Source organism: Melanerpes formicivorus, unplaced genomic scaffold (genome assembly GCF_026170545.1).
Source record: "Melanerpes formicivorus ecotype bairdi unplaced genomic scaffold, bMelFor1.0.p_v2 SCAF_16, whole genome shotgun sequence".
Taxonomy (NCBI): Eukaryota; Metazoa; Chordata; class Aves; order Piciformes; family Picidae; genus Melanerpes; species Melanerpes formicivorus.
The window spans coordinates 8,747,170-8,764,650 of NW_027142368.1; the positions used below are offsets into that span (position 1 = coordinate 8,747,170).

At 47.1% G+C, this 17,481-nt stretch overlaps 1 protein-coding gene across 2 annotated transcripts; it reads left to right on the forward strand.

The window, feature by feature from the left end:
* Positions 1-478: 478 nt before the first annotated feature.
* NRIP3 (nuclear receptor interacting protein 3) lies at positions 479-16,630 on the forward strand. 2 transcript variants are annotated; one of them, XM_068148026.1, is made up of 7 exons: positions 479-940; positions 7,225-7,407; positions 8,120-8,202; positions 11,367-11,506; positions 13,180-13,229; positions 13,329-13,426; positions 14,641-16,630. In XM_068148026.1, the coding sequence occupies exons 1-7, from the start codon at positions 767-769 to the stop codon at positions 14,654-14,656; spliced, it is 744 nt and encodes a 247-aa protein (XP_068004127.1). In that variant the 5' UTR covers positions 479-766; the 3' UTR covers positions 14,657-16,630. The 2 variants fall into 2 exon arrangements, with proteins under 2 accessions (XP_068004127.1, XP_068004126.1); XM_068148025.1 differs by having other exon boundaries at positions 482-940; positions 13,177-13,229.
* Positions 16,631-17,481: the final 851 nt, after the last annotated feature.

Sequence of the window (17,481 nt, forward strand, 5' to 3'; positions counted from 1 at the left end):
CATGGATGCTAGCGAGTAGCCAAGTTGCACTGCACCTGAACATTTGATAGCTATAGAAACCTTGTGTAAAACTACATTTGGGGTGCCCTAACTTGACTAGGATGACTTTTTTGTGACAGTTCTTGCATTTCTTGGGGACTTGAGTAGACAGTGATGATGCAGACTGGTGCCTATAATGTTTTGGTGAGGCTGATGGCATCCAGAGCTTCCCCTAGCCCTGCTGTCCCCAGACAAAAGGGAGCAATCCTCAGTGTGGCCAGTTGCATGGCCCATATGGGGCTGAAGAGGCAGCAGCATCCAGGACCACCTGCCGTGATACTTCAGGCTCCCTGTTCAGGCCAAAAAAACTTGGGCTTGCGGAGGTTGGCTGGGCTGTTTTCAGCTCTCCAAGCCCCCCCAGTAGCCTCACAGGCAGAAAAAAGAGCACCAGCCTGCTGGTGCTTTGGCGCTCTCTTTCCTGCCCGTGAGGCTTCTGGGGGGCTTTGAGAGCCGCTGCATGCCTGCGACTAATCTTGCTTCCAGGAGAGGCAGCGAGGGGGAACGGCGCAGATTTATTCCTTTAGCCAGAGCCTGAGCTGCTCTGCCGTTGTTTGTGCAACGTATCGCAGAGTGCCCAGCCCTCCTTGGCTCGGCGGCGCCGGCTGGAGTGAGTACCTGCCGGTCTCCCAACGTCACCAGGCTCCCTTATAAAGCGCAGGAGAGAGAGAGCATCTCTCTGTCTCCATCTCTTCGAGAGGCACATCTTCAAGAAGTGAGCCGTGGAAAGATGTTTTATTCGGGTGTCCTGACAGAGCCGAGTAGAAAGGAAGTGGAGATCAGGGAAGCGGCATCTCTCCGCCAGCAGAGGAGGATGAAGCAGGCGGTTCAGTTTATTCACAAGGATTCTGCAGATCTCCTCCCTCTGGATGGGCTGAAGAAGCTGGGGACTTCAAAAGATACTGTAAGGCTTTATTGTGTTTACTGGAAGGGGACTAAGAAGCTGGTAGGGCACTATCTTTGTGTGAGTGTGCTATTTTTCTGTTAGGAGGAAAGGTTGCTTGCTTGTGGAAATTTATCTTAAAAATTGAGTAATTTGTGGGTAAAGGACAGGGAGTAGATAAATTATGCTAGTTATCACCAGGGCTGCTTTTTGCTGGCAGGTGCTTTCTGATGTCTGGCACTCAGATGTAAAAGCTAAGGGTTTTCACATTTACATTTTGTACTGTTTTCAGTACAGAAATCCTTTCTGAATCAAAGTAAAGCAAAGCAAAATGGCTTCATATAATACATACATACATGTATGTTTGCCTGTGATCCATGTATGTGCACAGCAAGCTTCACACAAGACCCTATAAAGTGCAGCTCCTAGAACTTCAAATCATAAAACTGGCAAAGGTTACACTTTGACAAAGGCTTATGCAGCTATGGGGGTTTAAAATGAAGATGCATAATTCTAGGTTTTAAACATTTCCATATGCAATGATCCATGTGATCCTGTGGCTCCCATACAACATCCTTCTTCATGCCCACTGGCCAGAGAACATTTCTGTGTACTGATGTGCAAAAATGTTTGATCTTTCTCTATCAGGAAATGATGCTGAAATACAAAATCAAAAGTTCTGATGCAAGGAGCAAAATCTAGAAAATATATCCTGCCAAGGAAAGCTCAGCCTTACATTTTTTTTTGCCCAATTGTTTCAAAATTCTTGCACCCTGTAACACACACAGACACAGACACACACAGAGTTTGCCTTTTCCAAGGCTGGGTACAGGTTTCTTGATAAAAGTGGATCTTTTTATTTTCAGTGGGGTATTTGTATCCTGTCACAGCTTTCCTACTCAGCTAATCTGGGCTTGGTTCTGCCTGGCTGAAATGAGTGCAATGAGTTGGCTGTTCTCTGCAGTGTGCATGGAAGTGAGGTTTTTGGCATCTCAAATGTTTTGCAGTTATAGGGAGTAAAGCTTCTCCCCAGGGAAAGCATTGGAAGGAGCTTCTCGGGTCACCGCTGAACAGCAGCTGTCAGAGAGATACAAAATGCCTTTCAGAGCATGATGTAGGAACTACTATTATCATGTTATGGCTCAGCAATCCACAGCATGCAGGGCTGAGACCCTGATGACAGGGCTTTCTGCTCTGGTCAAGTGAGAGAAGCAACAGGTAGCACGAATCAGGGGCACTGAGCACTGAGTCCTTGTCCTTGCAGCAGGTTTGGCCTCAGCGCCAAGGGCAGCGAACATGGGGGTCCTTGCCATGGCCCTGGCCACAGAAATGTCACCCCAGTTTTGTTCCTGTCCCTGTCCCTGTGCTAGCTGAGTTGTGGCTGCAGCATTGTCTCTGCTGCACCCACAATCCCTGCAAGGGGATTACATGTGGAGGAGCTCTCTCCAGGAATGCGCTGAAGCCCTGGGAAGGTCCACAGCTCCTGATCCTCTCCAAGTACTAAAAGGAGGTCTGGTATAGCAGAAGCACTCTGGCTACCCTGGCTACCCTTGCACCTCTGGGCAAGGATGGAGTGAGAGCTGAGCTGGTATGTGCAACCCCACTGCAAAACTGGCTTGTTCCCACACCACAGCACATTGTAGCTAGGCATATGTAGCTGGGAGTCACCTTAGCCAGTCTGCTGCCCCATGGGGCATCTGGGAAGTGCCCAAAGCAACAGCACTGGCATATGCTCATGCCTGTCCCTGCAGCCCCGGAGAAAGTGCCATGAATTTCAGAGTTGTTGTGATGGGTCGTGTTGCAGCTGACGTCTCTGCCATGCTCACACTGCACACAGCTGGGACAGCAGCGAGCATTGCTTCAGGAGGGCCCATCACGTCTCTCTGGTGCTGTGACTGTCTGGATGTCGCAAGAGTTGTCCCCAGAGAGAGCAGGAGAACATGTATCTCTGCGACTGGAGAAGAACTAAAAGCCTCTGATACATGGGACCCTACCTTGGCATGTCCCCAGACTCAGAGGTCCAGGTCCAGAGGCATTAAGCTGTGTGGTCAGGAGGCCCAAAGGCATCAGAGGTCTTTGTCCAAAGGCATCAGAGGTCTTTGTCCAGGGCAGCGACAATTCTGATTTGGGAGAGAAGTCTTCCCTTCATTTTGGCTGCAGGGCAGGGTGTGCTGCACAGTGAGGCAGCAGCAGGTCACCAGGGTGGGTATGCTGCTATCCCCCTGGCTCTTGACACATCTCTTCTGGTGATGCCCTGTGTAGGCAGGTTTGGTGTAATTATCTATGTTAAGCCATTAGTATTTTTCAGTGCATTCGGGGTCACACCAAACCCCTGCAGCTCCTCACTCCCTTTACATATTCCCCTTTGTTTGCCTAGTATAAGACCAAGCTATAGGACAGCATATATTGTTCTTGGCAAGTGTAGGACTGGACATCCTGAGCTGGTTTTGGATTGATGCCTCACTATTAACCTCTTCCCCAAACCCCCCAAAAACTGACATAAGGTGGTTACTGGCTGGGATATGGGCTTCTGATCCCACAACAGATAACAAAAACCCCAAAGCATTTCCCTCTCCTGAAATGCCCTTGATCTTCCTAGGTTCTCAGTGCAGCTCTGGGTGCCCCTGTGCCCTACCTCCTGCTCCTGTAGCTGGTACAACCTTGCAGTGCATTCTTGTTTGCCCCCTTTCCTCTGTGCACTCCCCAGTGTTTGTTGAGTCTTGACATCAAGTGCAGTGTTTTGGTCAGAGCCCTAGCTGCAGGCTGGCACACAGGGGTGCAAGAGATCAGGGTGCATCTTGTGACCCACCTCAGCCCCCTGTAACTGGTGCTGACAGCCTGTGAGCACAGACTGCTGGTACAAGAGGAGAATTTGAATGAAATATGGGAAAAGGAGAGAGAAACCAGTCATTTCTTGTGATGAGCTCTGCTGGTGTGTTAAAATTCCTTTCTTCTACTGCCTAGGTACAGAGGAGAGGGAAAACCTTCTGAGATGGGTTTGGAGAGAGGAGAAGCTGGCATCTTTCCTGACTTACCTGAGTGAAACTGTTGTTGATGTGTCTTGTTATCCCTGGATCTTGAAGCCAAAATATCAGGAAACATGCCAGAGAGATGGATACTGCAAGCTGCAGTGATGCACTTGCTTACAAATAAGAGGGGAGCAAAACTGGACAGAATTATTTGTGGTTTTGACAGCGGTAAATAAGTTTAGCAAGAGCTGCTATTTCCACTTGCTTTTTTAGGGTTTTGCTGTGACTTTTTTTAGGGGTTATAGGTTTTTGCAAGGTGTAGGGATGGAAAATCCAGGTGTGTGATTTTTATGTTGTGTTGAATGGTACTAGGAAATAGCTAATTCTTTGCACTTTGCACAGGCTAGGATGTCACTTTTCATATTTATTAAAAATAATACTTCCACAGGTTTTGTGCAAAGCACAGCGTTACACCACCAGGTAATCTGGGTTGCTTCGAACACCAGTCCTGGCTGTGTGGCCCCCACTCTGGAGGGAGAACACAGCTGCCTTCCCCATCACTATCATGGTGAGGTTTTCCTCCTCTGCCTCCCTCCCAGACATGGTCTGCTTGCAGTGTTCCAGCAAAATGTGCATTTGGAAAAGTCCCCAGGCACATTATCTGTTCATCAAGTACATATCCATCACTGAGTCATCTCCGTGACTAACATCCCTCACTCTGTTGCACACAGAAGTCATGGGAAATACAAGTTAAAGCAAACTAATTAATAGCCTGAGACAGGATGGTGCTGCAGGGAGCCTTTTCAGCCCCCTCCTGCTAGATTATTTCTGTACTGGAGCACAGCATAAGCAATATTTCTCCCCCCAAAGGCAGCATTTGCTGCAGCTTTCAGAAGAGCAAGCATCAACACAAGAGTCCTGTTTGTGGTGGTAACTTGTGCTTGCTGAGTTTGATGCTTTGTCCTTTAGGTGATGGATCTCACATAGGGCTCATCAAACCAGGGCCTGAGAAAAACCACATGTGTAACTGGTTAATGGTCCACAGGAGAACTTACTGTGAAAATTTTAGGTTTAAATCAAGGGTAGATGGCAGTTAAAATAGCAATGATATGTGTGCTGGTAGCTTGTTCTTCTCCAGCCTCTTCTTTCCAAGGTATTTGGCAATGTGATTGGGGCCAGTCAGATCAGAAGAGCACTCAGACTGTCCTGGATGATGCCATTCAGAGTTTTTTCTTGGTCCTGGCTAAGCTGAGCAGATAACAACTGTGTGACAGTTGTCTTCTGGCTGGCTGGGGACTGCACTCCTCTGCTGCTCTAGTCCCCTATTGCCTCATTTGTATTTACTTTTTTTATGCTGTGAAGAGTTAGTCCTCCAGGTGTGTGCCTGAAATCAGGCAAACATAATGGGTAAGAAGGACATGCCATCCACTGTCAGAAAACCCTGGCTTGAATTTTTGCTCAGATGAGGAGCCCGGGAGGTGATGACAGTGCTGAGTATGCACCTGTGGTTTCTGACTCATGTAAGGGAGCCCTTGCTTCCAAATTGATTTGCTCATCCCTCATCAGAAGGTCCATTACCAGACTAGTGAAACCAGCCTTCCTGCCTTTCATCTAGCTGAGTAATGCACTGATTTTTGCTGTTCAGTCTCATAGGGAAAGTGGTGGTCACCAGAGCAACACTGAAGCATTGTAATGACTTTATGTGAAGAAGACAGCACAATGTTGGATCTGATCCCTCCCCGTCACTGGGAGCATGGCTACACTACTGCCTTTACACAGGATGTGCTGGTCAGATATAGCAGCTGCAACTAAAATTGGTCATGAAATTTCATTTCCTTTCAACTCACAGGTTGTACACAGAAGAACAGTGAGAAGCAGGGGGAAAAATGGAGATTATATGTCTCAGTCACCACTGGTTATTGGTTACATCTACCAGATCTCATCAGCCAGGTCAAATTTAATGGCCCATGTTACGCCTACAGCAGGATCTGAAGCACTAATATGGTCACAGTTATTTCAGGGTGATGCCCAGCTGCATTAGCCTTTTGTGAGTGCTGTTTTTAAACACACCACACAGGTTAATTTAAAGGTGAGGGGTGACCTGGCAGCTCAGGGAACCATGGCCTGGGGTTTTCAAAGTGATCCTGATTCCATTGAAATTCTCTCAAGATGAGGAGGTTTACTGATTTAGATGTCTCTGCAGACACACAGACACACTTAATACAAATGCAAAAATTCAGGGATAGGCCAGTAAGAAGGTCTCACTGTGGACAGTTAAATTCAGAAGAAAAGGGCAGTAATGGGAGTGGAGACTAACCAGGCAGAGAAATAAGCAGATAATCAAGCAGAGTCATTTCACCTCCAGCAGAGTGTGAGCATCTGTCTGTGATGAACATTAAACATTAAAAGCCTTTTGGGAAAGCAGTTGGAGGAGATTTTGAGAGCATGCTTCTCACAGAGCAAATGGGAATGACAGAGACAGTGAAAAGCTACTTTATGAATTGTTCAGGGGTTCTCAGAAGAATGCCTATCTACCTCAGATGATCTTACCTCTTGCCCTCTTCTCCTCTCCATCCCATGGTGTGGTACCCAGAACTGGTCCCATTTACTCACTCTTAGCAGCTAAATACAAATGCAGAGGAAAGTGAGATGCAGGGCAATTTTAGACCAGGTTCTGATCTAAAGACTAGACAAGTCTGATGATAGACACCATCTGTAGCTCTCTTCTTGTAGTTATGCCAAGGCACAGATACCCTAAACAGCTTCTTCATGTCTGGGTTGATTCATGCAAAGAACATTGCCATGGTTGGAAACTGGGAAACATATTTCCTGTGCCAGCAATGTCAGTGCTGTGTTCATTCAGTAAGTCCATGTGCATTTTTCATACTTAGGTGGTGGATGTAATTGGGAAGATAATTTGTTACCTCTTCATTTTTCACACCACTGCAGAATTTCTGATGTCCTTATCAACAGATGAAGACAGTTATGGCTGAAACACCAGTTTGGCAAAGCCTGACTTATTTTGATTCTTGTATGAAATAAAATCTTGAACTTGAGGTCAGAAAAAGAAAAGCATCCCTCCAAATTCTGGTTAATATTTTGAAAGGATTATTCCCTTGCCAGTACAAAGTAGTTATCTTTAAGCCAGAGTTGGCAAAAGAGCAAACAGATGTAGGCTAGGAAGAGTACACGCCATCTGGGAATTAGAGAGACTGCAGGGCATCCCACCCATGAGGCAGTGCTGGCCCACAGGCACCACAAGCTGGCCGGTGATGCAGGTCACTTCCTGTCTTTCCTCTGGCTTCACCCTGCTCTTCTGTGTGTTATTTCTTAAAGCAACCCCATAATATCCTGCAGAAGCGCCTGATGGAGACAAATTTATCAAAATTCCGAAGCAGTCGAGGAAGCTGGACTCCCAAGAGTGATACCTCAGCACAGACCAACAAGCTCAGTGAAACCAAACTGGGCAGCTCAGGGAAAATGGAGGATGAGGAGGAGCTCATTGTGGTGAGCTGCCAGGTAACAGTCCCTCCCCAGCCTTATGGGGTTTCCTCCCCCGGATTTATTTCTGACAGCCTCAGGCTGTGCTCTTGTTCTCCATGTTTCCCAGCTGGGGCTGTGCTCCAGCAGGGCTGTCACTGCTGTGGAGAAGCTCTTCCTCTGCAGCTCAGGGCTGCTGTGGCATAGATGCCCACCTGGGTATCCCAGAGAAAACTGATCTGATCGATGTCTTCCCTTAGACATCAGGGCAGGGGTAGTAGCCAGGCTGGGGCAGCATGCTGAAATGCTGTGTGGCAATAATCCATGGTGAATCCCTGTGCTCACAACTTATTTGTGTCACTCTTCTTTCTCCAAGACTGAGTAATTTCACATCTCTCCTCCTTACCCCTATGCTCTTTTCTATTTCCTGCTCTCCAAAGTATCTCCTTCTGCCTGGGACTGTCCTCTCTGTTCTCTTCCGGGGCAAATGCTGCTGGAAGAGGCTCAGGATCTAACACCATGTTGTTTAGTGGCACCACCTTACTAGAAATGCAGCTAAAGAACCAACTTTTGGGTGCCTGGGTTGGACAAGATGATACCCTGTGGGCACTGTATGTGGTGGAGCAGGGATGGACTGGCATGAGGAGATGTTGGCTTTTTGGTGGGGATTATGTGCAGAGTGGGGACCCTGGACACCCTGTGCTCCTCTTGCATCCTGTGCATCACCTCCCATCTCTGCTTGCTCTTGCAGTGTGCGGGGAAGGAGCTGAAGGCTGTGGTGGACACTGGCTCACAGCACAACTTCATATCATCTGCCTGTCTGGACAAGCTAGGGTAAATATCCAGCTGGATTTCTGTTTGGAGGGAACTTGTGACAGCCCTTTGATCTTGGATTTTGCTCATGCCAGCCATAGCCAATCTGGAAGGGACTGCTGTGGGCTGTACCCAGGAAGGGCCCTGAGCCTCCTGTTACACCCAAACCCTGGCTTATACTTAAATGTCCTTGCAGGGACCTGAAATAGAACCCGCCTTGTACTGACCTATTCCGTTCTGAGTAAATCCCTTCAGAGGGTTGTGTCATTTAGTGTCTTGTGTAATAGCTGAGCCACCACTGCCCCACACACCTCACCCCCCATGCCCAGCCTTCTGTATCCCCCAGGCAGGTGTGGAGCTTGGTCAGCCCAGCCCAGCCCTGAAGATCCCTGCTGTGAGACATGCTCCTGCTAGCCTCAGCATGGGTGCAGAGCAGCTCTGTGGTTGTGTTTGCATGTGCTCAAAATGTGGTGTCTCATGCTACTCCCAAGAAGAAATTTCTCCTCGCTGAAGGGAAAGGAAATGTATTTATGTAGTGCTAGAGAGCTGACTGCCAGCCATGTGCAGCAAAACTCTGGCTGATCTCCCAGGAGCAGGCATCAGCTCACAGGGTATCAAGGAGATTTGGGCACTTTTTTTTTTTTTTCCCCATGGAATCATTGCTTTTTTATTGCTGACTTGTGGTGATTATGCAAAAGCCAATTCCAGTTTCTCCCTGAGTACCACTGCATGATCCTGAATGAACGGTGCTTGTTTTCTGTCCAGTGAGTAATAACTTCTTTGCACAATAGAGTTTAGTGGCTGGAAGGTGGCTATGCTAACTACAAACTTGTCACAAGCAGTGGAGCTGCTCAGCCTGCTTAGGGGTGATAACAGTGCATTTGGAGAGGTCTCATTTTGCAAGATGCTTTCTGGTTGCTCAACCCATCTGAATAGCGCAGCAATGTCTACTCTTTGTGTTACATATATCCTTGCATAGGTTTTGCAGCACCAGCCTGCTTCAGCAGTTCCGCCTTTCAAAGGGTGATGAAGAAATAGCTTAGACCCAGTTTCCACTCTCAGGTTATGAGGACTCCCTCCTGATTTGAATGAGACTACTCTTGTAGCCATCAGCCAGACAGCTGCAGTTAGAAGGCTCAGGTTCCTCCTCAGTGTTGCTTATCATCAAGGAGCGAGCTTCAGTTCCTGCTAAGTGGGATGCCAGGGTGTGCAGGAGCATCATCGTGTGTGGAGATAGACAGCACGGCCAGAGTGACAGCCCATGTCCCTGGCACTGCCAGCCCAGGCAGGCAGCAGGCAGGGCTACCTTGCAAGCAGCTCCCACAGCCCCTTTGCTGTTTGTGTCTGTGGGGACAGAAGCTAAAGGGATAAGAACAAAGTGGGTTAGAAGCAGGGCTTGGATGCCTGGCTTGCTCTGCTGTCGCTGTGGTAGGTCCTGTGCGACAGCAGGCACTGCTCCAGGATGTTTTGCTTCAAAGCAGTCCAGCACGTGTGGCAGCGATAAAACACAGATTTTGATTAAACCCAGCAGGGAAGAGGCATGCTAGGCCACTTGGCTTTGTTCCTGCCAGGGCAGGAGGGCCCCCACAGCTCAGTGACTAAAAGCAGGGTGTCTGTGTGTGTGCCTGAGGCACAGACACAGTTCTTCCTCTCCTTAAAAACCTTTTTGTGCCTTGTTGTGATGTCGTGGGAGATTTTCCCTTGCCTCTGGGTAGAGCAATGGGTGTAGCTCACAGGCTTCCGTGGCACAAGAAATACCCTATAGAGTGGGTGCAGCTCTTCTGGGAGCAGCTCTGGTCACTGCACACTGCTGAGGACTGTACTTTCAAACCCCTCTCCAAGATGTGTCACTACATCAGTAGTTCTCCTCACATTGCTGCAGTTCCCTGGCCAGCTTTCAGCCATGTTTGCCCAGGTGCTATCAATCCATCCTTAAGTCATTCTCAGCTGTGAGGAACCACTCCCTTGAAGGTAGCTTTACTCTGTCCCACGCCCTGTAGCCTTTCTGCAGTCCTAGTCACACCTGGAGAAACTGTCCAGGTCAGTGGGTGCCAGAATGAGCAGCCATCTCCAGCTGTATCTTGGCTTCGTTCAGGTCCTGGTCCCAGCACTGCAGCCTATGCCCTGTGGTGGGGACAAATGCAGGGGAATAAAAACCACAGCCAAAGACCACATGAATCCCTTGAGCGGCTGTTGAAGCTGACTGCACCCAGAGTAAAGCCAGCTCAGGGCCAAGGAACTCATAAACAACTACTTGCTGTATTCACACTGCTTTTTAAGGTCAGTCCCTAAGAGGGGTGGCAAAGGGGCTCCAGCTTATCTTTGCTACCTCTCCTGGTTCTTTTACCTCTGATAAATGTCAAAGGCAATCTCCACATCAGTCCTGGGGCTTCTGCCTCTGAGAGGAGCTGGTACCTGTGAGGATGGATGGATAGCCACACACACACACACACACTGCTGCAAAGCAGCTCAGCAGAAAGCTACCTCAAATAGCCAAAAAGCAATACAGCTTTTTCTGAGGGAGAGTTTGCTCCTCAAACTGTCTTCCTATTAGATTCTCATTCAGTTTAAAAGAGAAACTGAAGATAAATAATTAATCAGTGTTGTCAGACTAGTTCATGGGGCTTAGATAGGAAAAACAACTTTACCTGAAATAATCCTGACACCCTTTTGTCATTTTCTGGGCTGAATGTGATTGACTTGTCCCCATTTCCTCTGAATAAACCCAGATGCAGCATCATGGGTTGGGTGTGCTGCCCCAGCTATGAGGCATGGGGGCACAGTGTCAGCAGCTCCACTGGTGGGAGCTGGAGTGGATTATCCTTCCTTACAACCACATGGCATTAGAGGCAATTTTAGCTTCCCCAGGTCTTGAATAAATGTAGAGTAAAAAAGATTACTCAGGTAAAACCCAAAGTCCAGTAAGGAGCTCTGGTTGAGGCAATGGTTGACATGGCCCTGGGGCTGCATTGTGCGTCATGCTATGGTCTGAGGTGTGTGTAGCCTGCTGGCTGTATGCAGAGCAGCAGAGAAAACCTGTGAAGAGAGCAGCTTTCCAACAATGGCACGGAAACACAAGCAAGCTAAGAGTACTTCGGGTGTAACTACTCTCCAAACACCATTTGGTCCTTGCTGGAGCAGTGGAACCATGACTGTTTCATGTCAGAGATGTTTTCAATGCACAGGTTAAAGGAGCATCTTGGAGCACTCCCTGGTGAAGATGAGATGGTTTCCTTGCCCTGCAAGGTGAAGGTGATTGGCCAGATTGAGTGCCTCGCCCTCACGGTGGGAGCAGTGCCCGTGGAGTGTGCTGTCCTTGTTGTGGGTGAGTGTGAGTGTGTCCTCAGCATGGGCTGGGCTCTGCTCCCTCATACCCCCAGGGAAAAAATGAAGCTTCAGAAACATGTTAAAATGAAACCCAAAATGCTGCCTTGTTTTCTTTTATTTTCTTTTGTTTTCTCTTTCTTTTCTCTCTCTTTTCTTTCTTTCTTTCTTTCTTTCTTTCTTTCTTTCTTTCTTTCTTTCTTTCTTTCTTTCTTTCTTTCTTTCTTTCTTTCCTTTCTTTCTTTCTTTCTTTCTTTCTTTCTTTCTTTCTTTCTTTCTTTCTTTCTTTCTTTCTTTCTTTCTTTCTTTCTTTCTTTCTTTCTTTCTTTCTTTCTTTCTTTCTTTCTTTCTTTCTTTCTTTCTTTCTTTCTTTCTTTCTTTCTTTCTTTCTTTCTTTCTTTCTTTCTTTCTTTCTTTCTTTCTTTCTTTCTTTCTTTCTTTCTTTCTTTCTTTCTTTCTTTCTTTCTTTCTTTCTTTCTTTCTTTCTTTCTTTCTTTCTTTTCTTTCTTTCTTTTCTTTCTTTCTTTCTTTCTTTCTTTCTTTCTTTCTTTCTTTCTTTCTTTCTTTCTTTCTTTCTTTCTTTCTTTCTTTCTTTCTTTCTTTCTTTCTTTCTTTCTTTCTTTCTTTCTTTCTTTCTTTCTTTCTTTCTTTCTTTCTTTCTTTCTTTCTTTCTTTCTTTCTTTCTTTCTTTCTTTCTTTCTTTCTTTCTTTCTTTCTTTCTTTCTTTCTTTCTTTCTTTCTTTCTTTCTTTCTTTCTTTCTTTCTTTCTTTCTTTCTTTCTTTCCTTCTTTCTTTCCTTCTTTCTTTCCTTCTTTCTTTCCTTCTTTCTTTCCTTCTTTCTTTCCTTCTTTCTTTCCTTCTTTCTTTCCTTCTTTCTTTCCTTCTTTCTTTCCTTCTTTCCTTCTTTCTTTCCTTCTTTCTTTTTTTTTTTTTTTTTCTTTTCTCCCTTTTTTCAGCAAAAGTCCCTGTTTGGCCCTTCAGATGGAGCAAGGGTGTGTTCAGCAGGACCCTGCTGGTACACCAGACTCATGTTCTGCCATGCCAATGGAGTGACCAATGTCTCTTCTTGCAGGCCCGTCTGCCTGTCCTTGTTTGATCATGTTACCCTCTGGAGTAAATCACAGGATCACAGAATGGTAGGGGTTGGAAGGGTCCTCTGGAGAGCATCTATTCCAACCCCCTTGCCAGAGGTTGCACAGGATGGTGTCCAGCAGGGTTTTGAATGACTCCAGAGATGGAGATTCTAGCACCAATCTGGGCAGCCCATTCCAGTGCTCCACCATCCTTGAAGTAAAGAAGATCCTCCTCACCTTTAGATGGAACTTCCTGTGTTCAAGTTTGTGCCCATTACCTCTTGGCCTGCCACTGGACACCACTGAAAAAGTGGCTGGCCCCATCCTCCTGACACCCACCCTTTGAGTGTTTATAAGCATTAATAAGATCCCCACCTCAGCCTTTCTTGTTCTAGCCTCTTAATCATCTTCATAGCCCTTTGCTGTACCCTCTCAAGCAGTTCCCCATCCTTGAACTGGGGAGCCCAGAACTGTAACTCAGTCCCTTTATAAACAGGGGTTTGTTTAGCAGAGCAGCTATGAAGAAAGGATGAAGTCACTGACAAAAAGTGTGGGAGAACATTTTGAATGTATAAATCTGAATGTTCTTATTTTTCAGAAGACAGTGAAAAACCCTTCTCCCTAGGGCTGCAGACACTGAAAGCTCTGAAGGTAGGGATTTTCCAGCAGGGATTTCCCCTTGCTGGGAGAGCTGGGACCACTTCAAATTGCAGTTTTCCCTCTTAACTAAAGGCACTTGTTCTCCTACAGTGTGTCATAAACATGGAGAAGGACCACCTTGTTCTGGGGAAGATGGAGAGGGAAGAAATCCCATTTGTGGGCGGTGGCAGCACTGCGGTGGATGAGCAGTAAGTTGGCTGGGGAGGTGAGCTGTGTCTGCACTGCTGAGCCTGATGGCAGTGCCACTGGTGTGGCTGTGCCAGAGCCCCTAGCCCCTCGCTGCAGGCAAGCAAGAGCTCACCGGCACCAACAGAAGTTGCTTACATCAGCTCATTGATTTTTGCCGTAGGAAATGTACCGCTTAGAGGTCACTAGAAAGAGTCCTTGAGTGCTGCTTTTGAGAGTGGCCCCAAGCAAACCTTTTTCTGGAAAATATTTACGAAGCAAGGCAAATAAACCCACATGGATGTTTTGCAAAGTTCGGGACAGAGAGATCCTGCCTGGAGATAATGGTGTAGCCACTTCTTTCCATGTCGCTTCAGCTGCCTTCCTACCAGCTGCTCCTGATGCCCCAGACTTTTTCAGCCTTATGCTCCTAGAGAAAGAGAAATCTGTGCTGTCCACTCTGGTCCCTCGTAAATGCATGTAGCTTGTGTCAGATGGCTTTGCAGGCAGGCAGGCAGGAGGCAGGGCCATCCTCCTCCTTCCTGTGTGAGGTTCCTCCTCGCTGAGCACTCTGAAAAGGAGACAACACTGGCCCTGACTGACTTATGAAAGCAGCAGGCGCTGGATGCTTGAGAAGGGGGATTTGCATAAGAGGCCTCTCGGCCTTTGCAGGCAGTGCTTGTGGTTGCTCAGCGATGAGCACTGTGCACGTGGCCATCTAAAACCCTTTTGCTCACTGCCTAAGAAAGCATCTGGTGAATGATGTAGGGCAGCACCTTCTTTAGGTGCCATTCATGGCCAGCCACAATCATTTCGGACATCCTGCTGCCCCAGTGCAGCTCAGCCCTGCTGGGCTGGGCACTGCTGAGCTCAAGGAGCCTGGGTGGGAGCAGCAAAGGAAGAGCTGATTGCACATGAGGGATGTACACACCACTAGTGCGGGGAGTCAGGACAAGAGTGCATGTGCCCAGGGCACTCACCCACTGTGTGCCTGGGACAACTGCTGGCCATAGGTGCTGCCAGTGCAGGAGCCTGGGGAGCACCTGGTACAGCACCACAGGGAGACCGTAGTGCAGCATGACACCATGCTTGCCCCATGCAATGGGCACAGTGTAGTTCTGTCACCACTGCATTATTTCATGGTACTGCATTCAAGGCCAGATCTTGTGGCTTGGTTTGGTTTTTTTCCCCTTGAAAAACGCCTATTTTATTGAATGTCTTTTCCTTCCTATTTCAGCAATTCGGAAGCATAAAGAGGAGTTGAAACTGTTCCAGATGAAACAGCAGTGCCCTGCTTTGAAAACATTTATACTAGGCTACAGCTTGAGTAGAGCTAAATGAAATCCTGTTCAGTAGCCAGTAATTTAGAGATATTGTCATGTTTATCTATGGGTTTTGAGAAACAAACGTGTGCTTATTTTCTGGACTTTTCTATGGTGTCCTCTTTGTTACAAACAGTTGGGATAACCTTATGAATACCTTCTGAGGAGGAGAAATAATTTTTATAGTGGCCTCGAAAGAGAAATTGTATTTAGCTGTAATTAGAGGCTATCAGAATGAAATTTTTATTAATGATTTTTCCAGGGGCTAAGCATTTATATTCACTTAATTGATATTGACATATTCAAATAGCCATTACCAGGAAGTTACAGTAAAATAACAATGCTAATACCACCTAGGAACTATAGCTCATCCTGTTAGCATAGTATTGTTGCCATGTAATTAGGGGTGCAACTGGTAGCTCGATGAGAGAGCAATTACAGAATTATTAATGGGTTATAAGCTCTACAGTGGCATTAGCAGTAGCACAGAAACAGGGTTTTGGGAGAGTTCACGGGGTGATCTCCTGCAGCCCCCAACTCACCATGGAGTTGGCAGCAGCACAGGGACAGCCCATCACGGGGGGATCCTCCAGGCAGGTCTCTGCTGCCTTCCTGGTGGGAATAGTCAGGAAAATTAATGACTGTACTGAGCCAAAAACCAACAAATAATCACAAAAAGATATTTTTTGGAAAGCAGCACACAGGGAGCCTTACTGGCATATCAAGAGGCTCCAGTGTGCCCCCAGCTCTCCCCTGTCACTAGGACTGGTGGCTCCACCTGCCTGCCCAGAACCCAGTCTGAAGCACCAGCAGCACCCAGGTTATGCACTGGTGTGGGTTATTGACTCCAGTTGGACTTTTGTGTTGCTGCCAGAAATGCCATATTTTCTATCTCTATTTGCATGTACACTGACCGTCATCACCCTCAGGGCAGCTGGGAGTTTTCACCAGGCAAACGTTTCATTTGGTGTTGCTGTCCTGCAGCAGGGTTGCTACTTCACACGCTGCTTACTTGCTAACCAAACCAAACATACAGTGATGCTTGGAGGAGCCTGGCCTCCTACAGCACCAGCTTTCTAGTTTTTTATAAAAGCTAATGGGAATTACTTCCTGTCATCTGCTGAGGAGGCATCTTTAAAATTGAGAATAATATCCTGTGAGGTTGGGCATCTGCTGATGGCCAGTCCCCCTGCAGCCAGGTCCATGAGGTCCAGCTGTGTGCTGCAGGAGTGCAACCACTGCTCCAGCAGCCATGGCTTAGCAGAAGCCCTTTGGCCCCAGGTCAGCACAGGGGCAGCACAAGCTCAGCATGGCTCAGCTGGGCTGCAGGTCTCCTATGGGATCTGAGCACTTCTCACCAAGCATCCCGTCGTCGGCACTGCATTCCCAGGTAGGAAACATCTTGGCAATCCCAGACAAGGACCAGTAACTCTTGTCACCTCATGACTGTCAGCTTGGGTCTGGAGTCTTCTGCCAGCTTTAAACAGTTTGAGCCCAGCAGCAGCATGTCAGGCCTGCCATCCACCTAAGCCAGGGCTTTCTCTCCTGCAGTGGGTTTGAACCTCTTTTCAATATTGGTTATGACTACCAAATCCAAACTATCTGTATTTGGAGCTGTTTTCTATTTTGGTGATAAGTTTCAGTGCTTTCTCTATATACAGTATTTTATATAATACAGCTATATATATATATATCTATCTATATCTATTTACAGTGTTGGGCTGCCCAGAGCAGTCCCACCCATGTGTTGTAGAAATATTTCACTAAATACCAAATATATTTCATTATTTTCTATGCTCTGAGTTTGGTATTTTGGTATGTCTTTCTTTCTGTGCTTATTACTGTGCTAAATGTCAAATGAAGTCTAAATAAACTTATATTGTTATTGCAGTTTATTTGCTCCAACCCTGGGCGTGCTGGTAATTTGTTCTCAGTGTACTTCTCCATGGAGAACAGGAGGTCATTTCACTCTTAGCCCGGTGAAACTCTGCAGTGCTTTTATGCTTCTGCTGAGAATTGCTACTGGACCATACAGAGAGCAGTGGTGGAGCCCCACAGACCGGGCAGGCTAAACGACACACAGCACTTAGGGTAAAACGTGAGCATTTGAAATCCCAGCCTCGTGTTGCCGTGCAGCTCCCTCCCAAGGAAGGTGTGAGATCTGCTTGTGCTGCTTCCAGTTTTACCCTTTGGCCGCCTGAGTTTGCCTCTGCTGTGTTTGGTTAGCTCACTGGGGCAATGTTATTGCAGGGGAAGATGATGCCAACCTGATCAGCTTTGTGAAGCTAGGAAAAGAAAGGGGTCAGAGCAAAAGATGGGTAAGGCATGTGTGCAATAGCTATGTGACCACAAACAGAAAAGCAGAAGCCTGAGATCAGAGTCTCCCCCAAAGCTTTGGCTGTGGATTTGAGGGCTTGCTGTCTCTCCTGGTTGTGCTTCAGGCTGCTTCAGCAGCCATTGATCTCTCCTTTCCTAATAAGAAATTATTGTTTTGTCCACTCAAATCCCACAGCAAAAAGACTTTGATGGAGCCAAGTTTTGATAGACTTACTCAGACTACTCCTGATGCTAGTGAGCAGACTCCCAGCACATGCAAATGAAATGTCAATGGGCAAAATTTCATCCCTTCTGTACACTGCAGGACTAGCCCTGGTGCTGGTGGCCTTTCAGAGGTGGCTCCTGTGAGCAGGATGCTCTATAAGCCAGGATGGCTGCCAGAGGAGACAGGAACTTGCCTCAGTCCAGAGGAATTGTAG